We start from the raw sequence: 24,293 nt of genomic DNA on the forward strand, positions 1-24,293 counted from the left end.
TAAGTGACTATAAACTGTATTTTTATAGTTTTACAATTCATTTTTAAATAAAAAAAAATGAATTAAAAAAAAAAAACTTAAGGAATTATCATAAAAAAACATGAAATCATACAAAAAAAAACTGTTCAGCTGCGCTGCCATGGAGAACAAAACTTAATTTTTTTTGTAATTCAGACAATTCGTTTTTGTACACCCAGAATTTTTTTTTTCACTCAGTATCGGGGAGTTTTCCAATGTAGTGAAGTAAATTACTTAAAACGTAAAAGTAAAATTACCCTTTTTAAAAATGAATTAACATATATATATATATATATATATGCAGTGTGAAGCTGCTTTAACACAGAACGCTAAAAAAGAAAATTGCTGCTGTGTTTGTTTATAGCAGTATATTATCTGGTTAAAATATATCAGAGTAAGCTGTGCCTAATCAGCTGTTTAGCTTAATTTAAAAGCTGAGTCGGATCAAAACCAGATCACGTTCTCACCACAGGTGAACTGCTTAGTGTTTATTGTTTGTAACTGTAAAAATCATGTCAAAACACTTAAAATAAATCCATAAAACAAACTGATGATGCATTAAAGCGTGTTCTGAAGATCTGTTCTCCTCCTCTCTCAGCTCCAGCAGGCTCTGCTGACTCTTCGGCAGCAGCAGGAGGCGCTGGCTGAGGAGCGCCTGCCGGAGGCTGAGGAGGAGCAGGACGAGGTGCGAGGGGAGGAGCAGGAACGAGTCCAGAAGGAGCACCAGCACCTCAGCCAGAGGAAGAAGGAGCGTTCAAAAGAGAGTAAGAGCACTGGTTCAGATTCAGATATAAAAATCCAATAAAGATTCAATAATCAATTTAAATATAATCGGACTTCTTAATATGTAACAAACAGTGGTCTCTAAGCATTATCCAACCCAAGTCTAACAAACTCCATTCAGCCAATCAGTGACTTCTAAAAGCAGCAAAAAAAAAATCAACAAAAAATAAGAGAGCACTTAAAAATGATGAGTTTCTTTGATTTTGTCAAATTGAAAACCTCTGGAATATAATCAAGAGGAAGATGGATGATCACAAACCATCAAACTGAACTGCTTGTATTTTTGCACCAGGAGTAAAGCAGCATAAAGTTATCCAAAAGCAGTGTGTAAGACTGGTGGAGGAGAACATGCCAAAGCAGGGTTATTCCACCAAATATATTTATGAATATGAACTTGTTTTCTTCATCTTTTTGTTTTTTATTATAAATAAATGCTCTAAATGACAATATTTTTATTTGGAATTTAGGAGAAATGTTGTCTGTAGTTTATATAACAGAATAAAACAACAATGTTCCTTTTACTCATAAAATGAAACATAAACCTATAAATAGCAAAATCAGAGAAACTGATTCAGAAACTGAAGTGCTCTGTTTTCCAGAGCTGTATATAACTTTATCTTGTCGCTGTACTATAAAAAAAAAAACGGGTATCTCAATTCTTGTTGATTTCGAGTTTACTACATAATTCAATTTTTCCATTCCATTTTTTTTTCTTTACTGTTAAAAAGTTATGGTCATATAAGTGACTATAAACTGTATTTTTATAGTTTTACAATTCATTTTTAAATAAAAAAAATGAATTAAAAAAAAAAAAACTTAAGGAATTATCATAAAAAAACATGAAATCATATAAAAAAAAACTGTTCAGCTGCGCTGCCATGGAGAACAAAACTTTATTTTTTTTGTAATTCAGACAATTCGTTTTTGTACACCCAGATTTTTTTTTTCACTCAGTATCGGGGAGTTTTCAGGACAGGAGGACAGTTTTCACAAACTGTCCTAATAGAAATTGGTAAAGTTACTGTTTTGGAGATATTTCCTTTTCATTGGACAGCAATGGTATATATATAAATATATATATATATATTTTTTTTTTTCTTATTTTTTTCCATTCTATAAATACTTTATTGAATTATGTATTGAAAGGAAATATGCATGACTTGTTGTTTTCCATCACAAGCTCTGCTTTTCCAGCACTAAACAAAAAGATCCGGTTCTTTCAAGTCTCGAGTCATGTGACATGACCCACACAAATGAAACATAATTGAAGTTCTAGAGACCTGCAGTGTAGAATTTCCCCTGTAGTATGCAGTGCGCACCACAGGGTGGCGCTGTTTGTACACTAGTCTCACTATATACTGATCCTGTCAGATCCTGAAAAAACAGAGAATCATAGTACAGAGTTTCCTTGTGGACAGTGATAATTGAACTGATATTTAAATCTGACGTGGAAAGTAACTAATTACATTTACTCACATTACTGTAATTGAGTAGATTTTATGAGTAATTTGTAATTTTTTAAATAGTTTTAAAATGAGGTAATTTTACGTTTACTCAAGTTCATTTACTTCACTACTTTGGAAAAGTCCCCATTACTAAGTAAAAAATTAAATGCTGGGGGACTAACTAAACTATGTCACTTGTTCTTGAAAATGTTTTATGGAGTGGTCTGAACAAATACTGCCTGAAAGGTCCTAATTATTTAATTTAATAATTATTTAATTTTTGATTTGTACTATTTTTTACATCAAATAATTAAAAGTAACCATGTAACTTTTACTCAAAGTAAATTTTAAATAGAGTACTTTTTTTACTTTTACTCAAGTAGATTTTTAGATGGGTACTTTTACTTTTACTTGAGTAGAATTTTAGCAAAGTAAAGGTACTTTTACTTAATTACAATTGTTCAGTACTTTTTCCACCTCTGGTTGTTGCTAATACTGTATGTACATATTTAAGAATATTTAAAGTGCTACAACAGGTTCTATACGCTGCTGAATTAACCCGTGGGATGATAAAATAAAGAGAAAAAATAAGAGAGCACTATTTTTAATGATGAGGGTTTTTTTTTTATTTTACCAAATAAAAAAACTCTGGAATATAATCAAGAGGAAGATGGATGATCACAAGCCATCAAACCACCAAACTGAACTGCTTAAAATTTTGCCCCAGGAGTAAAGCAGCATAAAGTTATCCAAAAGCAGTGTGTAAGACTGGTGGAGGAGAACATGATGCCAAGATGCATGAAAAAAACTGTGATTAAAAACCAACAGGGTTATTCCACCAAATATTAATTTCTGAACTCTTTAAACTTGTTAATTTTACTTAAACATATACCTATAAAAAGCAAAATCAGAGAAACTGATTCAGAAACAAAAGAGCTGTATTTTTCCCAAGCTATGGCTTTTTCCTCAGTTATTATATTCTCTTTGTTCTCGGCTCCTGGCTGTTGTCATATAAACATGCGCGTGTCTTTTTCCTACAGGTGCAATGGCCAGCTCGGAGGTGCGTCAGAAACTGCACGACTTCCTGCTGAGCAAATCCAGCAAAGACGTCCTTCCTTCAGGCCATCCGCTCAACCAGCACTCAAAGCTCTGGTACATGTACGTGACACTCTTACAGGCTATATATATAAAAGTGTGTGTGTGTGTGTGTATGTGTAAATAAAACCTCAGGGTGAGTGGATGTGTACAGGGTTGTACAGTACAACAAAACTAGTGTGAAACCAAGCTGAACTGCTTGAATTTTTGCACCAGGAGTGAGTAGCATAAAGTTATCCAAAAGCAGTGTGTAAGACTGGTGGAGGAGAACATGATGCCAAGATGCATGAAAAAAAACTGTGATTAAAAACCCACCAGGGTTCTTCCACCAAATATTGGTTTCTGAACTCTTAAAACTCTTTATTAATATGAATTTGATTTTTTTCTTTGCATTATTTGAGGTGTGAAATCTCTGCCTCGTTTTTGTTAATTCAGTCATTTCTCATTTTCTGCTAATAAATGCTCTAAATTATAACATTTCTATTTGGAATTTGGGAGAAATGTTGACTGTAGTTTATAGAATAAAACAACAATGTTCATTTTACTTAAATATATACCTAATAATAGCAAAATCAAAGAAACTGATTGGTCTCTTATTTTTTTCAGAGCTGTATCTTTAAATGTGGGTTGCGATGTATTGACAAAATGTGGGTCCCAGGCTGAGACCAGTCGAGAATCCCTGACTGTAACGACAATAAGATATCAAGAGATAAAAAACAGTAAATATTAGAACAGGACTTCAGAAGAGGAATAAATAATTTATTATTGCTTAATTACCATTTGTAATAAAATGAACTGTGCTTTATTTCCTGCAGCACCAGCCAGCACATGTCCATGGAGCAGAATTCACCTCCATTAGGAGAGACGCCCCCCAAATTTAAATCCCCCCTGCCCTCTGGCCTGGACACCCGGGAGGACTTCCCCCTCAGGAAGACGGGTAGGTCACAGTGCGGAGGTCGTCACCAGAAATAATGTGGCCATAATGGTCTTACCGGTGACCAGTTAACAATGCTGACTCTAGAGAGCCATTCATCCTGACTGGACCTGCGGGGACTGATGAGATATGAAACAGGGAAACCATTAATAACCTTTAATAGACCTATTAATAGGTCTATTAAAGGAGAACTACGGTGTGAAATTGACTTTTTACACACTTTTATTAAAACGTGATAAAAAGTACTGACCTTTGTTGAATAGCCCACCTCTGCTCTCCTGCAGCTTTCTGGGATCCAGTATTTTGTACATGTTTTGCCCAAAAAGGCTTTTAGACTGGGTAATACAGGGCATATTCTTGCGCTTGCAGATAAATCGACCACTTTGTACACCGTTATTCAGCTCAGAGTAGCTCCACACTTCATTGGTAGAATCTGGAGAGCCCTAATATTTAAAATGAGGCATTAAGAAATGTAAAACTGAGCAAGAAGCTTAATAAAAGCCACTGTTTGCATCCTTTACATAGCGTAGTTAAATCTCCAGGTGCAGCCATCTTAAATTTAAGTCAAAATACTTTAAACAGACATATAAGCACAAACGAATAGGTAGGAAATGCATAAACTGCAGCTGTTGCTGAAAAAATATCTGGTTGCTGTCATTACATTACATTACATTACATTACATTACATTACATTTGGCAGACGCTTTTGTCCAAGTACAGAAGTAAAATAAGTTAAAGGTAAAACATCTTTGGATAGGGATTAAAGGAGGTCGAAGGGAAATAAAGGGATAGAGGAGTGAAAGAGGGGAAGAAGGAAATGAGGTTAGAAGTAGTTAGTGTTTTAGAGGTGTTAGGAGAGTAAGTGCTTTTTGAAGAGCTCTGTCTTCAGGAGTTTATTAAAGATAGTGAGAGATTCTCCTGATCTGGTAGTAGAAGGTAGTTAGTTAGAGGTGTTAGGAGAGTAAGTGCTCTTTGAAGAGCTCTGTCTTCAGGAGTTTCTTAAAGAAAATTAAGAATACTGTTAAAATTAAAATACTGTCGATATAAGAATGCAAAGAACCAACAACAGATTATACATTATACATAAACATTGCTCAAAAGTTTTACTATTCGTTCTCATGCTCGACGGTTGACTTATCGTGACTTAAATTTAAGATTGTGGTGCCCAAAGATTTACCTATGCTATGTACAGGATGTAAACAGTGGCTTTTAATACAATTTTATGTGTTATGTGAGGTTAATGCTGCAGTTGGTCTGCAGGTTTAGGGTCAGCAACAGTATGTGCTGAAAGAATGAGGTCAGCTGACTACCGGAATATACTGAATATAGACCAGGTTATTCCATCAATGGATCAGTTTTTTCTTCATATTCCAAGATGACGATGTCAGGATTGATGGTGCTGGAATTGTGAAAGAGTTCAGGGTTCAGGGAGCATGAGATTTTCATCATTTCCACACATGGATTGAGATTGAGAGAGAGTTCACCACAGTGTCCAGATCTTAACCTCGTTGAGAATCTTTGGGATGTGCTGGATGGAGAAGAGCTGCTTTGTGCAGTGGTCAGACTCTACCATCATCAATGCTGCTGCAAGATCTTGGTAAAAATTAATCCAGCAACACTGGATAGATATAAATAAATCTTGTGACATTGCATAAGCTAATCGAAACAATTCCACAATCAAAGCTAAAGGTAGTCCTCACTATTTTCTATGCCCTGGGTTATGATATAGGAGTGTGAGAGTGATCTGTGTGAGTGGAGGGTGGTGTAGAGTACTGTAACCCAGCCTCATTAAACGCGTGTCACCGGGGCTCCGCGCTGGTGATGCTGCCTAAATGTTAGCAGATGAGCCTGGGCGATATTTAATCATGGAGGTCAGAGGTCGGCAGAGCGTGTCACGGAGCCCGTGGCCCTGTGGCCGGAGCTAATGAGGCCTGCTAGTGGCCCTGTTTACCTTCAGGGTCAGCGGTGTGAGAATGCCCGCCTGTGTCCCCAAACCCGGCGCTCCAGGCTACGCCGCGTAGGCTTTTGCAAACAATTACCCAGAGGAGAGGTTAAGGGCAGCCGGTCCCGGCCGGGCTGAGAGCCGAGGGCCGAGGGCCAGCGCTGATTTGGCCCCTAATCAGGGTTAGGATACAGGGTGAGTGGATAGATAGAGGTGAGGGGGAAAAGTGGGGGCTCTGTGACACCTACTGGATGCGGAGCTCCTGTGGAAGGGCAGAGGGGAGCTTGCTTTAGGCCGTGTGTTCGTACCAGGTCAACAATTGGGTTGTGTCTTGGTAATTTGTGCTGAGAGGCGTTAAAATCCCATTAAACCCCTGGATAAAGGGGCCTGTATACTAGTGGATCTCAGAAAATTCTAATATTATTGAGAAACTCACTTATCATACAGAGTGATCTATTTTAAGCATTTCTTTCTTTTATTGTTGATGATTATGAAGCTTACAGCCAATAAAAACCCAAAAATCAGGGTCTCAATTTTTTTTAAATATTATATTAAAGACCAATTGGAACTATTAACAGTGTGGGCAGTGTGCCAAGTGCTGCTGGAAAATGAAATCCACATCTCTATAAAGGTTGTCAGTAGCAGAGGGAAGCATAAAGTGCTGTAAGATTTTCTTAATATACTTGATAATAGAACACAGTGGATCAACACCAGCAGATGACATGTCTCTCCATCAAACCATCACTGATCGTCAGTAAATTTTAGTAAACATTTAATTTGTAAATCAAGGGAGCAGAGTCTGGAGGAAGAGTGGAGAGACACACAGTCCAAGCTGCTCGAGGTCTACCACCAATCAGTGATGGTTTGGAGAGACATGTCATCTGCTGGTTTCAAAGCTTAAAAGAAACACATTTGAACTATTAATGGACAAAATATGGTTTAGGGTTTAGTGGCTCTTTAAGGAGATCACTCTTCAAGAAACTAGCCTTTGTGGAAACTGATTTTGTACCAAATTATGAGTGAAATCACTTTTTTACATCACCTTTTATGTAGTTACTAACTTAAAATTGCCCCGTCATAACTTTTCCAGGATGTGCTGAAGGCCTGAAATGCAGAAATTGAAGTATTTCATAGTTACATTTTCTATATCGTTCCAAACTTTTCAATACTATTGAGTATTGAATAACGGATCAGCCTTTAGAGTCGTAGCCGAAAAACAAGCCTGAAATTTATGGGGTAATATATTCATTTGACCTTTTGGCCCTTTCTTTTACTGCCTTCCTCTTCCCCCCGGGACACCGGTGCCACCTCCACCGGAGCGTGATGGCACCGGCTTCATTCCTTCTCATATTCTTAGATCAGCATATTATTCAAGCCTTGCTGGGAAGCCTTATCTGGCCTAAGCCAATTTACTGGAAGAAAGAGAAAGACCTGGCTCTGGCCGTTCTCTGAATATTTCTGAACTCCCAGCCGCAACGTCAGGCCCGCGGGCGCGGCCAGTCGCGTTTCAAAGCCGGCGTTCCTGCAGAGGAAGGCGATACTGCGGCCGCGGGCGCGATAAGAGCAGGATCCTTTTCAGTGCCGCTTTAAAAATAGGCCTGGTTTTCATCCAAGCACTCCTTTCTTTTCTTTTTTTTCGGAGAAGGAGGAAGAATTTCCAGTGTAGCGCAAAAAAAAAAAAAAAACTCTCGGACTCGCAGGAACAGCGCAAACCTCCTGGGAGGCGTTTCCGGAGCGCCGGGCCTGCACCGCCTCAGACTGCATCTCTGAGCTGCAACCCCCCCAAAACCTTCTTCTTTCATCCTCTCAATAACTCAGGTAACAGCTTTTTAAAGGGGGGCGGCCGCACATATTAGAAGATAGAAAAACAACAGGAACGATACGGGAGAGAGAGAAAAAAAAACGAAGAGAAGAAAAGAAAAACAGTCTTTTTCATTTTTTTCTTTTCTTTTTTTTTGGGTCGGCAGAATAATTTGTCTGTGCTGACAAGAAGGTCTGCAGGACCACTTCCTGCGGCTCCGGTTTCAGGCCATAGATCAGAAAATAGAAAAGATAGAAGGAATACATGGCCAGTTAAAACACACACACACACATATATATATATATATATATATATATATATATATATATATATATATATATACACTCATACACACACACACAAAACTTCCCTGCACGCTAAGTGGCCGGCATTTATTTATTTATTTTTTATGAGGGCAATCAAATCCACTAAATAAAACAAGCAGGGTTCCTGCAGGTCCTTTGTTTTAAAATGTCTTAAATTAAAATCCGGGTAATTAAGGTATTAAATTGTCTTAAATGTACTGTAAATTTGCTGTAGGTGTTACATTTTCACACTGTGCGTTTAATGTTGGTGGAAAGTGCACATGCTAATGTTAGCAGTGAGCCAGCTAACATACTAACGTTAAATTATCAGTAAGTTGTCTAGCTACAATAGTGAGGAGAAAACTAAGGTTAAGGTTAGTGGAGAGCTAGCTAACTTTAGCGGGTAGCTAGCTAACATACTAACATTAACAGCGAGTTATCTAGCTACATTACTGGAGAGAAAACTAAGGTTAAGTTTAGCAGAGAGCTAGCTAACTTTAGCGGGGAGCTAGCTAACATATTAACATTAGCAGCAAGTTATCTAGCTACATTACTGAAGAGAGAACTTAGATTAGCGGAAAGCTAGCTAACATTCTAACATTAGCAGCAAGTTATCAAGCTACATTACAGGGGAGATAACTAAGCTAAAGTTTAGCGGATCGCTAGCTTACGTTAGCAGTGAGTTAGCTAACATATTAACATTAGCAGCAAGTTATCAAGGTACATTACTGGGGAGAGCTAGGGTTAGCAGAGAGCTAGCTAATGTTAGCGGCGAGCTACCTGACATAGTAACGCGGCGAGTTAGCTACGTTAAATAAATCATTTTCTACCAAAGAAAATATAACTACATTTTTGGGTTTTAATTGATATTTATTGCGGTATTAAAAAGGTCTTAAAAAGTATTAAATGTGACTTTTAAAAAGGCAAGCTGACTGGAGCTGGCCGCTCTTTACTTGGGGTGATATATGTGAGGGCTGGAGACGTGGGGGTCGTTCTGTATCTTTTACTTTTTTTTTTTTCTGTGAGGACCCCTCCCCCTCTTCCTGTCCATCCTCATTCAGACTGGCAGGGGGTGAGGTGACTGAAGGGGGGACCCGGTGTGCGGCGGCGGTGTGGTGGGGGTGTGGTGGGGGGGATCATAAAGGTAGCGTTTGTTCTTTGCCCTGGTCAAGACCTTGTGTGGATGAGTGATTGACAGGTTGGTGGGCGGGGCGTTAGGAGATCCAGGAGGGAGGGCAGCGGCCATGTTTGTTTAAGGAGAGGTGACAGCGAGGAGGAGAAAGTGGACGGCCTCATCAGAGCCATCAACACACACACACATACACACACTTACACACACAAGTTAAAAAATGAGTGTGTGTGAGAGAGAAGTAGAAAGAATGAATGACTCTGGAAGCATGAATGGAGCATGACTTTCTGATGGACTTTTAAAATAAACGTGGCTCTTTGGCTAAGATAAAGTCTATCTATTTCTATATTGTGTAAAAATTACAGCAGATCTGTAGATATACAGCTCTGTAAAAAAAAGAGACCACTTCAAAAAATGATGACTTTCTATGATTTTCTGAAATATAATCAAGAGGAAGATGGATGATCACACTCCATCAAACCAAACTGAACTGTAAAGCAGCATAAAGTTATCCAAAAGCAGTGTGTAAGACTGGTGGAGGAGAACATGATGCCAAGATGCATTAAGCATGAAACTGTGATTAAAAACCAGGGTTATTCCACCAGATATTGATTTCTGAACTATTAAAACTTGAACTATGAATATGGAATTTGGGAGGAATGTTGTCTGTAGTTTATAGAATAAAACAACAATGTTCATTTTATACAAACATACACCTATGAATTGCAAAAGCAGAGAAACTAAGTCAGAAACTAAAGTGGTCTTTTTAATTTTTTTTCCAGAGCTGTATATACGTGTATATATATATATATAATTAATTAATATGTATTTAGTCCCATAAAAAAATTATACAATATTTTTGTTGATTGTGCTTCTGCAAATGGGAATAAGTTATATATGAGTTTCCATTCACACTAGTATACATTTGAATGGATTTAATGCCGTAGTAATAATAATTTAATAATAATTTTATAAATGTTATTTAATTTCAAAATAACATTTAATGATAATATTCGATATTTTACTTTAATTAGTCTACTTATTAGATAACATACGCTTTGTAGCTTCAGTTCAAATAAAAAAAAATCAACAAATATCAGACATCAGACATTTATTGAAGTATCGCTTTAATTGCTGTCACTGTGCTGTCTGCAGTTCTCTGCTCTGCTGCACGTGTGGAACTGCTCAGGGAAAGCTGGGAACAGTAATACAGGTGCATGTGGGGAACTAGGCTTTATAGCTTGCCCCCACCCCTTCACCCCTTTACCCCGCCACCCCACCAAACACACCACCCCACCCGTGCAGCCTTTCATGCACCCATACCAGTGAGCTCCGCTCAGCCCGGTGTTTGTGTAAGGAAGTTGGAGTCGGGGGCACGCTGGAAATGCGCTTTAATGACGCGCCCCAACGTCAACAGGCCGCGTGTTTTCCCTCCGAATTATAAACCTGTAAATCCTTCCCACTAATTCCTGCGCAAATATTTTCCGTGGTATTTTTTCTAATAGCCCTTATTCATCATGTGTCAAGGAGGCTCAATAACAATATTTTGCCGTAGCGGCGGCTCGTCTTCAGCCTCACTGCATCCTTTTGATTGCGACGTATCGGTCAGTGTTCTCCATTTAGTATGTGTGTGTGTGTGTGTGTGTGTGTGTGTGTGTGTTTAATCAGTAGTAACATTTCCTCCGGGGTAATAAGGCCGGCTAATGATGGTTTTCCCCCTAACGAGCTCGTGCTCCGGAGAGACTGGCGTTTTACAGTGGCAGTAAATCTCCCGGGCCCGGCGTGGCTTTGATTTGGGTTCGGTTGTGTCGGTGTAAAATGTGAATGAATGTTCGAGGCCAGCCGCTCATTCACACGGAAACAAACGTGCTCGAATTCCTGTAAATCCTGCTTTAATTCTTGTGAATGAAAGAGTAAAGTACAGAGTATATGTGTGTGTATGCTTATATTTGTTTATATAGGTATGTAAAGACAATTACTTCAAAATTTCTTCAATATCTAAGAGTAGAAAATTCGTTTTTATTGGTCTCAAAATGTGTACTTTAGTTTAATTGCAATTGAATATTTGTATTTGTACATGTATTTGTTCATTTGCATCATCATGCACTGTTACTTCATGCATTACTTCATACATCGTGCATTACATCTGCATTATGCACTGTTACATCATGCATTACATCACACATGTATCACACCATCATATATTATGCAATACAATATCTGCATTATGCACTGTTATATCACACATTACATCACACATCATTTAGTACACCATCATACATCATGCATTACAACACCTGCATCATTCACTGTTACATCATGCATTACAACATCATACACCATGCATTACAACATCTGCATCATGCACTGTTACATCATGCATTACAACATCATACATCATGCACTAAAACACCTTCATCTAGCACTGTTACATCATGCTGTATAGTGTCATACAGTGTTCCATCACTTATCGATCACCACACAGCATCATACATCATTACATCATTACATCATCTAGTATAACAATATACACTGTTACATCATTTATTAATCACCACAGAATCATACATCATTACATCATCCAGTACAACACTATGCACTGTTATGTAACTTATCAATTCCCACATTATCATACATCATACATCATTACATCATCCAGTACAACAGTACACACTGTTACATAACTTATCAATTCCCACATCATCATACATCATACATCATTATTGCATCATCTGGTGTTGTTTGTTTTCTGATGCTGTATATGTTGTGTTATTTATTGAATTGGATAAAAAATCGAATCGAAGTCTTGAATGTATTTTACACTGTGGTGAATTTCGGACCACCCTAACTCCTGTCTGTACTGTACATGTTAAATACCAGTTACACCACAAACACCGCAGTCTAAAGCACTGTGAGTGGGTAGGTAGGTGGAGTAGGTGGGGTGTGTTGTAATCATGGCGGTCTCCTGATGTGTGTGTTCTGTGGCTCGGTGTGTGTTTGATGCCCACACACTGCTCTCCGTGGCTGAAGGTGGCGTCGGCTCGGCTGAGGGGTTGCATGCCGGCGCTGAGTGTACAGCGTAAACTTCAGGGAATAGGAGGTCAGAGTGGAGCTGGGGGCACTGTAGTACGTGTGTGTGTTTGAGTGTGTGTGTGTGTGTGACGAAAATGGAAAAGAGGGGGGATTCCCTTCATTCAGGCCAAAACACACAAACACACACACATGCATACACACACACACACACACACACACACACATACACAGAGAGAGGTTCACACGCATGCACACACACACACACACACTGCATCTGTGTGTTAGTTTAAGCGGCGCTACTGTAGCCTGGCTGTGGTTGGCTGGACGGCAGGTAGCGGACTCATTCACTTAGAGCGCTGTTGCTCCAGCCTAATCTGCTCCAGATGAGGGAGAGAAACGATCCCGCTATTCCGACATCATTACAGCTGGGAAGTATCCCAGAATGCCTCTGCGGGCCTGCATGTCCATCACTGTAGTCCGCGGGCTCTCACGAGTAGACTTTCATTTTTTTAGAGTTGATTTTATTGCTATATTTCAATTAAAGAAACCGAATCCTGCATTTTTCTGGTATTTTTATTACTGTATTTTACAGATCATAAGACACACTTAATTGATGAAAGTTTATTTTCTGGGCTGTTATTATTTTTTTTGATACATAAGGAGCACCAAATTATAAGGCATTTTAGGCAACACTAGTAAGGAACAAGGGTGTCGCCATGTTTACAAATCTGTAATTATTAGAAAAATAAAACATTGTCTTTCAAAGTCAAACAAGTGCTGGATGTTAATCTACACAGATTACCCTCCTGAAAACTGTTTATTTGGGTTAATAAATCACTTCTGTTTATTTATAGTAAGCTTTGATTTCCAGAATTTCCATTAAGGCTGGGTGCAGCAGCTAGTAAATTGGGTAAAGTGAGTACAAGATCAATTTGTTTTGTACAAATTTAGAGTAAAACCAATAGAAGGGATTTTACACCAGTACAGTGCAAAATTTGAGCACATTTTAGCAAGTTTTGCCTCAGACCTTAAACACTTTGTTAGGTAGGTAAAGCCAGGAAGATTTCAGATCTTAACCCATGCAAACTTTAAGTCCATTACAATGCATATCATGTATTTTCTTTTTTTGTAATGTTTTGTTGCACAAAACACTAATTGAGACTTGTTTATTCATCAGAATAGACCTTAATAAATCTTTGATTTAACTCCTTATTACTCACAATTACACTTATATAGCGCCTTTTTGCACACACTGGTAAGAAGCAGCAGTCAATCGTGCACAACATACTCTCAACCGGAAACGACCGTCCACCTGGAGGATTGTATTCAGCACTGAGGAGTTGACCCAGCACAGAGTACCAATCTTTATCTCGGCATACACTCACACACAGTATCCATTTTTTCTGGGCAATTTACTGGAATTTACCTGATCTTCATGTTTTAGACTGTTGGAGGAAACCAGAGTCCTCAGAGGTGAACATGGAAACTCCACCCAGATAGGGACTTGAACCCAGAACCCCAGCGCTCTTCCTAGTCCTGGAGAAATCACACTCTTGTGTACTTAGATGCGCTTATATAGTAGTGCTATAGTAGTTTTGGTACTTTCGATACCTGAGGAAACGAGTATCATCACGTTTTTAGAAATTTCTCATTGACTTGGTATCAGAGTGTTGGTAACATATTCTGTAAACTCCTCTTCACCTCTGTCTCTGTCATGTGTGTTTGTCCTCTCTCAGCGTCTGAGCCCAATCTGAAGGTTCGTTCTCGGTTGAAGCAGAAGGTTTCGGAGCGGAGGAACGGACCCATGCAGCGGCGCAGAGATGGCAGTGTGCTCGTCACGCCACCCAAGAAACGCTCAATGGAGCCCAGTGGTGAGGAGCCATGCAATACATCTACACCTGTGAGGTTGTGTTTCAGAGCTTTTATGCTGTGTGTGGCAAGCAGTAATGTTTCAAAACACTGGGAATATTTATTGTATTGCGATCATCAGAAACCATTAATTAGTTCCTTTTTCCTTTCCCATATTGCTTGAAACCTGTGGCCTGCTTAATAATGTGGAACAGTACATGTGTACATTTGTTTTGTTTAGTTTATTTATATATAGTTTATTTGAAAAATGACTTGAAATTATACTGACTGTCATTTGCATTGACTATTTAGGAATATCTAAGAAAATATTATTTGCATAATAACTTGGAACACGTTGTATGAGGCATCAAAAATTTACCATTTAATAAGTGATACCTGAATTATTATGCTGCCATTGGCATTATCTGATTGTCACTCTCTTCATCATGAGTAGTAAATGTTTTTTTATTATTTTTTATTACAGATTCCTCAGCCAATGACAGCTCTCCAAGCTCTGGCCCCAGCTCTCCCATTGGCTTATGCAGCAATGAGAATGGTGCACCCTACCGGCCCAGCACCACCCAGCTAGAGGTAACTAGAGTTTACTCACTACTAACTTATTACTAACTACTTTATGATCTATTTAATTATTATTATCATTAAATCCTTCTTTTTTAAAGAAGAATATACAACTGATTTCAAGCATTTCATCATATGTTGTTCACTTTATTGTTATTTCCTTTACTAAAGAACATCTCTTAAGTAATCAGTTTTTAATCAATCATTATTCAGGATCTACATACAGGGTTTATAGGGTTTAGATCAACTCAGTTGTCAAAAACTTCTCTAATAAAGCGAGTGTGAAAAAAAATCATTGAGTGTCTATCAGCCCTGAACTGAGGGTATACACTGCAAAAAATCTGTTGGCAAAAACTAGACAATATATATATATATATATATATATATATATATATATATGTAAGTTGAGATGTAAATGCTTAAATTAAACAAAAAAAAAATCTGCCAATAGGATAAACTAAATTTTCTTAGTAAGATTTCCTCAAATAAACAATCACAAATGCTTAACATGAGTGAAGTAGGATTTAAATCAAGCAAAAACTTCCTTTGACTGCTGACTTTTTGTATTTATTTTGAGTTCAAATGACTTTAAATAAGGTGCAAATTCTAAAAAAAAGACTGAATAAGATCATTATTCCTAAAATAAGTCAAACAATCTAACACTTACACACATAATACACAATGCTTAGTAAGACCAACATTCTTATCAGAGAAAAAAATAGGATTTATTCTCTTAAAATTAGATAAATTCACTTGCTAAGATGTAGTTTTTTGCGGTATCGGCTGTGAGCATGCAGGTTCTGGATCAGTGTAGCTGCAGAGAAACAGGTTGAATTCTTGGCTACTGTACTCTTCAGTTTGACACCCTGAAAAGTCCCTGGTCGAGCTCCACGGCGCTTTAGCACGCAATGTGTTGTTTATGCGCGTTGGCGAGCGTCTCCGGGCCCCGGCGAATGTTCCGTTGTTCGGAGCGTGTGTGAAAACCTGTTGAAAGAGTGTGAGTGTGTTCCTCCAGGCCCTCATAACAGCGTACTGTTAAACAGAGCCGTGTCATAAACAACACTCTTAAAAACTCATTCTGCTGCTCAGTGTGATTACACCAGTCCCTATAGAGCAACACTGCACACTCTCTACATCCCTCTCTCTCTCTCTCTCTCTCTCTCCCTCCCTCTCTCTCTACCTCTCTCTACCTCTCTCTCTCTCTCTCTCTCTCCACCTCCCTCCCTCTCTCTCTCTCTCTCTCTCTCTCTCTTTCTACCTCCCTCTCTCCCTCCCTCTCTCTCTACCTCCCTGCCTCTCTCTCTCTCTCTCTCTTTCTACCTCCCTCTCTCCCTCCCTCTCTCTCTCTCTCTCTCTCTCTCTCTCTCTCTCTCTCTCTCTCTCTACCTCTCTCTCTCTTTCTCTCTCTCTCTCTCTCCACCTCCCTCCCTCTCTATCTCTCTTTCTACCTCCCTCCCTCTCTCTCCCTCTCTACCTCCCTCCCTCCCTCCCTCCCTCCCTCTCTCTCTCTCTTTCTACTTCCCTCTCTCTCTCTCTCTCTCTCTCTCTACCTCCCTCTCTCTCTACCTCCCTCCCTCCCTCCCTCCCTCCCTCTCTTTCTCTCTCTCTCCCTACCTCTCCCTCCCTCCCTCTCTCTCTCTCTCTACCTCCCTCTCTCTCTCATTCTCTCTTTCTCTCTCTCTCTCTTTCTACTTCCCTCTCTCTCTCTCTTTCTACCTCTCTCTCTCTCTTTCTACTTCCCTCTCTCTCTCTCTCTCTCTACCTCCCTCCCTCCCTCCCTCTCTCTCTCTCATTCTCTCTCTCTCTCTCTCTCTCTCTAATATGTGTGTGTGTGTCCAATATGTGAGCATACATAATAAAATATATTGTATTTTTCTATTAAACCCTTTTTCACTTTTTCATAACTGCATACCTTACAGAGTAGTTTCATCGTAGTTAAGTTATTGCTGGTAGGGAATTTTACAGAAGAGAAAAAAATCGTCTTAAGTCAATGTAAAAAAGAGTTGTTTTCAGGTAATTTTGGAGACTTTCTATTGGTTCTATTAAACTAAAAATCGACAGAGCAATGACCGCTAGACATGCCCTAGAAGCAGGAACTAATTTTTTTTAAAGGGTGGATCTCTTTTTTATTTGCTTTTCTAGCAAACCTATTAGCAGTTGTAAATTTTTACATGCAGAAAAAAAAAAATGCAGAAAATGCATTAGCATGACCAGATTCTTAAATAATACACTTATTATTATATACAGTTATTTTTCTTGTAATTTTTCTGCACTTTATCGACTTAAACAAGACTAATTACACTTTACACTGTAATAAATGTACTACACTTTATATAATAATTTATCACACTTACAAATGTATCATCATACCATAAAATATTGTCAGACACTAAAGCAGTTCTATTTGAGAAAATGACTTATGAACACTTACAGTTGGAAACAAGATATTAGTTCATTTTTCCCAGTTAAAATATGCAGTTCTAGAAAAAAAAGATGAGTTTCTTTGATTTTACCAAATTGAAAAGCTCTGGAATATAATCAATCAAACCAAGCTGAACTGCTTGCTAAATTCTTGCACCAGGAGTTAGTAAAGGCGTAAAGTTATCCAAAAGCAGTGTGTAAGACTGGTGGAGGAGAACACGATGCCAAGATGCATATAAAAAAACTGTGTTTAAAAACCATCAGGGTTATTCCACCAAATATTGATATTTTAACTCTTAAACCTTTATGAATATGTTGAATATGTGAACTTGTTTTTTTTTTTCTTTGCATTATTTGAGGTCTGAAAGTTTTGCGTCTTTTTTGTTATTTCAACCTTTTTCATTCAAACTCATTTTCTGCAAATAAATGCGAAATGTTGAGAAAGTGATTCAGAAATTGAAGTGGTCTCTTAGTTCATCTCAGAATCAAATCCTGCATTAAACCTAATCATCTGTGTATTGTTATCTTAGTGCCGAATACTGAATAATGAGTTTTTGGGTTAATAAGGTAAGATTAATAAGTTTGGAGTTTAAGGGTTAAGGGCAGAGCGCTGCTGCTCTGTGATTGGCAGATTGACTTTTCCGCTCTGTTCTGCGGTTTCTGGCTCAAACTGCTGGTATGGGGCTGAAGGCGGGAGGTGTGTGTGTGTATGTGTGTGTGTGTTTGGGGGGGTGTTGCTCTGAAGTTCTGCCCAAGCATTTCCTCATTGGGCCGCGGGCCAGAATATGGGGGCAGCGAAGCCCCCCCTTCGCCTCTTGCAGGACCCCCGAACACAATGGAGCTCTTTCTGCAGCTCATCTTCACACACGGCCCCCAGAGAGCGCATGTTTGTGTTTGTCTACCATAACTCTCCAGTGAAACGCAAGAAGGGATGGGCCTAAAACACAGTTAGTGCATGTGTGTGTGTGTGTCAGAGCGAGAGTATGTGTGTGGGTGCAATTGTGTGTGTGTGTGCTCTTGTGTTTAAGGCTTAATTACTATCCCAGGCTTGGGGATCTGTGGACCCCCCATACCGAGCTGAAGCTGGAAAGTGTGCTCATATAGACACACACACACACCAACTTGTTTTAAAACAATGACACACACATATATAAATATATATAAATATATATAAAAAAATAAAAATTATGAGTTTCTTTGATTTTACCAAATTGAAAACCTCTGGAATATAATCAAGAGGAAGATGGATGATCACAAACCATCAAACCACCAAACTGAACTGCTAGAATTTTTGCACCAGGAGTAAAGCAGCATAAAGTTATCCAAAAGCAGTGTGTAAGACTGGTGGAGGAGAAATAATGCCAACTGATGAACTTGTTTGCTTTGCATTATTTGCACATATATGTATATATGTATGTGATACAATATTAGATAGAAAAGATACATTTATCGTATTTTTCGGACTGTAAGGTGCACTTTAAATCCAAAATCGTCAGTGTACCTTATAATCCGATGCACCTTACTTATGAATTTTACCACAGTTAGGTATTAAGGAGCAGGAAAGACACTATGCTGAAGTACAGCGTTATAAGGGAGAGTTTTTTTAAGTGTAGTTTCTCTTTAGCACTAAGGCTAGGTGCAGCAGCATTAGCATTAGCCGCTAACCGCAGCACTAGCTCTTTCGCCGCCTGTTAAAACAAGCTACGTGGGATGAACTGCTAGCTTTTTTTAATTACCTCAGCATGTAATATGACACATATCGCCGCTGTCCTATGAAAAACTACATTTTTGTAGGTTTTTACACTGTGCCAAAATTTCTTAATGAAAGGACCAATAGAAACTCTTCAGAATTACCAGAAATAAACTCTTTTTACATTGACTTCCATTGAAACTTTACAAGGTTTTTTTCTCTTTCCTGTAAAGTTGCTTGTGACGATATGCAAATTATTATGACGTTGCCTGTTTACCTGATTGTAATGCAATTTGTAATATAACACATTCTGAGCCTAAACCTGAAAGAAAATCCCTCGTTTAACTTTAGAAAACTGAAGAAGTATTTTATAATGGAAGCATAAATCCCTGTAAAGAGTGAGGAACAGTAAACTGGACCAGCTCACTGCTTTTCCCGAAAATGTCTGGACATTTCTGTCCTGAGAATGTAGTAAAAACAAACACACGCATGCACACACACACACAAACATTCGGTGTGATATTGACACAACCTCCGTCCCTCGCAGATGCTGCAGACATGCAGTTTCCTGTTTGTCTAGTGGGGGCTTGGCATGGTGTTTTCAGAGCTTTGTTACATTAAGCTTTCCTTTTCACAGCCCCCAGGGGTGTAATAAGAAGGTGAAAACCTGGAGAGTGTGTGAGTGTGTGTGTGTGTGTGGCTCTATATTGGTGGTCAGATGCTTGAAAGTGAGCTCCAGTGACCCTATTCATATCAGGTTCACACATGCATGCAAACACACAAACAAGCCCCACACACATATACAGACATACACACACACACACATATATATATACACACACACACACACACTCACACACACACACACACACACTCACACATACACACACTTCATCCTTGAGGAGTTATAGTTGGGGTGATGATGCTAATTTAACCATCTTGCCTCACAGTCTAAATCTGTTACTTGAATTACGTTATTCCTCCAGGCCTTAGTGGAAAACAGTTTCTGAGAGCAGGTCTCTGAGCATCTGCTTTAACCCTCTGAGACACTTCGGCCACAGTAATATCCTCCTTGTTTTATTTCATTTATCAGATCTTAATAACTATAACTCTAATAACTCTAGTGATAACTAATAACTAAAGGAGTTTTATGGTCTTTTAAGTCTTGACCTGCATGGTTGTTGGAGGAGCCTGTTCAAAACCCAGCTTACCAGGTGATAGTAGTAGTTAATAATTGTAGAATATAATAGAATTGGTACAGAATAAAGGAGAAATCCAGTGTGAAATGGACTTGAGGTGTATGTAGTGAAACATAATAATTATTACAAACTTTTTTTAATAGTTCTTCTCTGTGATGCAGCACTTTTATCTGATGCTCCCAACAAACTTACAATACGAGTGATAGGGGCATAGAGTTACACATACAAAGAAATGGCTATTTTAACACCATTAACTTCAACATCAAGCTTTCACACAGAACCTTCAGGTTATTAGCTAATTTTGTGAAAAATGAATGAATTTAAGCTGTTGCTAGAAGAATATCTCTATAATATTCATGCATTTCCATGGAATTCATCTGGCAATCTGTTGCCCTATCCTCCATATACGTTCATCCTCATTAGTCCACTATTCGTCACTTTATTTCAAGAACTACCTGAAGGTACAGTGTGTATAAACAGTGTTTTTTATTCTACCAATTCTACCAATGAAGTGTAGAGCAACTTTGAGCTAATTGTTATTGGTGTAAAAATAGTGATTTCTATCAGCTAAAAGTGAAATACAACATAAGTCCATTTCACACCAGATTTCTCATTTAAGCTACAAAAATAATAATAAAACTACAGAAATGTGCATTTTATAAGGGTAAAATATGGTGGCTTTGCCTTGTAACCACTGTGAATATGTATGCGAAGTAGAGACATTGGTGAAAATTGGTGCTTTCTTAGAGTAACCACAGTATAACTTTCAGAGAAAACACATAACAACAAAATATTTGAATTACGAATATGAATTACGCACTTCAGTTACTGAATCTTTTTTATTTTTATTTTGCTATTTATAGGTAAATGTTTGCGTAAAATGAACATTGTTGTTTTATTCTATAAACTACAGATAACATTTTTCCCATAATTCCAACTAAAAATATTGTCATTTAGAGCATTTATTTGCAGAAAATGAGAAATGGCTCAAATAACAAATAAAAAAAATGCAGAGCTTTCAGACCTCAGATAATGCAAAAAAAAAAAAAAAAACAAGTTCATATTAATAAAGTTTTAAGAGTTCAGAATTATTCAATATTTGGTGGAATAACTCTCCTTCATGTTCTCCTCCTCCACCAGTCTTACACACTGCTTTTGGATAACTTTATGCTACTCACTCCTGGTGCAAAAATTCAACAAGTCGTCCTCTTGATTATATATCATAATTTTTAAGTGGTCTTGTATTTTTTTCCAGAGCTGTAAATGATATATCTGACATTTTGAAAGAAATTCTGTGTTTATATGTTTGCCTGAAAGTGTTAAACACAGAAACATCTAATAGACGTTTAGTAAAAACCTTTAGTTCTTGAGATCTCAGACCTTCTGTCTCTCTCTTTCTCTTTTTCAGAAATATTTACCACAGGGCGGGATTGTGAAGGCAGATGGCTCCCTGGCTCTGCTGAACCTCTACACGTCACCCTCCCTGCCCAACCTCACCCTGGGTCTCCACTCTGGACCTTCTCCAATCAGCGTGAGTTCCTCTCAGAGTTCACCGCCAGATTGAATAAGACATCATGCAATTTGAGTCACATCAGCGAGAGATATTCAGCGGAGAATCAGCCAGCCAGACGCCCATCAGTGTGAGGGGCTCTCGCTCTTTAAAATAACACTTCAGAAATGCTTCTTGGCTTAGATACACAGTATTTAGTTCAGGAGAAAAATTGTTAAAAAAATATTTTCTCTATGCTGTGATTCTTTAAGCTTTAAAAGAATCATAAAAACTCAAACATCTCATTTAATAAAATAAAGTGGGTCCACTTTATTAAAGCGTGTTGTGGAAACAAAAGAGATAGATCATCCATTGGCTTAGCCGTCTATTCTACCAGTCAGGTTTTAAGGAGCAGTAAAGCCACTCCACTGAAGTACAGCGTTATAAGGCTGTGTTTTCAGTGAAGTTTCTCCACTAAGCACTAAGGCTGGGTGCAGCAGCAACATTAGCATTAGCCGCTAACCGCAGCGCTAGCTCTTTCACCGTTCAGAGGTGAGTACATTGTAGACTTTAGTCGTGTCCTGGCTTAGCGGAAAACACTCAGGGTTCCTCAGTGTAGCGCTGTGCTTAACGGCTAATGCTAATGCTGCTGAACCCAGCCTTAGTGCTGGAGAAACTTCACTGAAAACTCACCCTGGAATTCTAAGTTTAATGTAAATAAACAGAAAGTGCTTTAAATAAACAGGAGAGAGTTTACAGGAGATAAATCTGTGTAGATTAACCTTTAGAGCTCGTTTGACTTTGAAAGAAAATGTTTTTTTTTAAGAATTACAGTTTTGTTTACGTAGATGCTTCCCCCTAGCTTCACCATTAGAAGGGAAACTTGGCGACACCCTGGTTCAACTCTATGAACAGCATCCTAACTAGTGTTGCTTAATGAAAATAGACCAGAAAATAGACGTTTATTGATAGTGGGTCTTATAATACGGTGCGCCTTATAGGATCCAAAAGTAGGTTTATTTAACCAAGATCAGAGTCCATGCAAACACAACAGGCAAAAAAAATAATGAGCGCAGAAGTCAGTAAACCAGGCAAACGATCAAATAAAACGCTTTGAAATGAGAGGAAAAACCAGACAAGACGTCGCACCTGAGTCTAGGTGCGGAATCTATCTATACACAGCTAATTACTCAAGGGGAAGCAGGGAAAACAACTAAAACTGGGGTGAGAGCGACCTCCAGAGGCGTGGAGGTGCAACGCCTGGGCTCAAAAATACGGTACATGTTTTTCATTGATCATACTCCTTTGCACTTTGTAGGTATAACTGATTTTATAAATGATTTTACTAAAATTAAGCCAAAATTAAAGTAAAACAGTACAAATCTGTAAGTTTACAATAATCACAGGTTAATTACTTGTCTTGTCTAACTTTTTACTCACTTGTCTTTTTTTAAATACTTTTTTTTTTACAGTGGAAGTGTTGACATTAATAACCTTAACCTTTAATACGTCTAATAGTCATAGTTTGTCTTTGATTAGTTCAAAGCTCAAAGGTCTCCATCATGCCTTACAGTTTATAGTGAATGGGACACTTCTGTGGTCTTCTCCAGCAAACTGAATCTGATATAATGGCGCATGCACTGGGCCATCAATTTAGAGTTTTCACAGTTCTGTTCTAGACTGAAACAGACACGGTTCTACAGTCTGACTGTCTGAAAATCACTGTCCATTACACAAGAGTCTCCCACCAGAGTGAAGATCAGACCTGATCCATAAACAGCACTGAGTTGCTCTGCTGTAAAGAGGTTTCAGGAAGGCTGGCCGGGTCTCAGTCTGGACTCTGGACGGGAGCAGATATGAATAGAGGCGCTTAGAAAAACACGAGGTATCTGAAACAGTATTTTTAGTAGAGTAAGTGAGCCATCGGGCCTCTTCTATTTCTGGGGAAAGCACCAAATACCGTATGAGGAATTCTCCCGGTGGAGCTGCAGACTGATATGAGAATCAGAATCCTCCTCTGAGAGAAGAGCGGTCATACTTTTCTTTTTTAGAGACGGCAAGGTGAACGAATCCAGACAGCTAGGAGACGGCTCTTAATTTGGAGAGAGAGAGAGAGGAATAAAGAGAGAGAGAGAGAGCAAGGGAGACTGCAATAAAGGCTCCAGAAAGAGTCCAGACCAGAGTTTGTTACCTTTGGTTTGCTTAGTTATGGTTTCACTCTGCAGTTCATTGATTGAACTTTGCCACATTCTGTCATCATCACCTATGTGTGCCAAATTCGGTCTCCCTCTGATGGTCTTCAGGTAAACGTGCCTCAAGCAGCCGAATGAGCATAAAGATTACCCTCAGATTCTGTTCAAAAGTAATAGACAGTCTACAGTTACAGCAGATACAGGAGTCAATGGTGGCATCATCAGTGTTTGTGGCCATACTGCTGTGAGATAACATTTATGCATTTGAAGAAGAGTTTCAGAGATAAAGAGAGAAAGAGATAGAGATAGAGAGAAAGAGAAAGAGAGAGAGAGAAATAGATAGAGAGAGAGAGAAAGAGATAGAGAGAGATAGAGAGAGATAGAGAGAGA

General features: G+C 38.5%; 1 protein-coding gene across 3 annotated transcripts in view; it reads left to right on the forward strand.

Annotated features, from left to right (window-relative positions):
* Nucleotides 1-24,293, forward strand: part of LOC103037797 (histone deacetylase 9-B) — a 69,503-nt gene that overhangs the window by 36,079 nt on the left and 9,131 nt on the right. For all 3 annotated transcript variants that reach the window (XM_049475722.1, XM_049475723.1, XM_049475721.1), the window contains 6 exons: nt 617-782; nt 3,287-3,404; nt 4,157-4,278; nt 14,222-14,356; nt 14,818-14,924; nt 21,631-21,753. In XM_049475722.1, the coding sequence (XP_049331679.1) occupies nt 617-782; nt 3,287-3,404; nt 4,157-4,278; nt 14,222-14,356; nt 14,818-14,924; nt 21,631-21,753 (771 nt within the window). The remainder of the gene's footprint in view (nt 1-616; nt 783-3,286; nt 3,405-4,156; nt 4,279-14,221; nt 14,357-14,817; nt 14,925-21,630; nt 21,754-24,293) is intronic.

This window comes from Astyanax mexicanus, chromosome 3 (assembly GCF_023375975.1).
Source record: "Astyanax mexicanus isolate ESR-SI-001 chromosome 3, AstMex3_surface, whole genome shotgun sequence".
NCBI lineage: Eukaryota > Metazoa > Chordata > Actinopteri > Characiformes > Acestrorhamphidae > Astyanax > Astyanax mexicanus.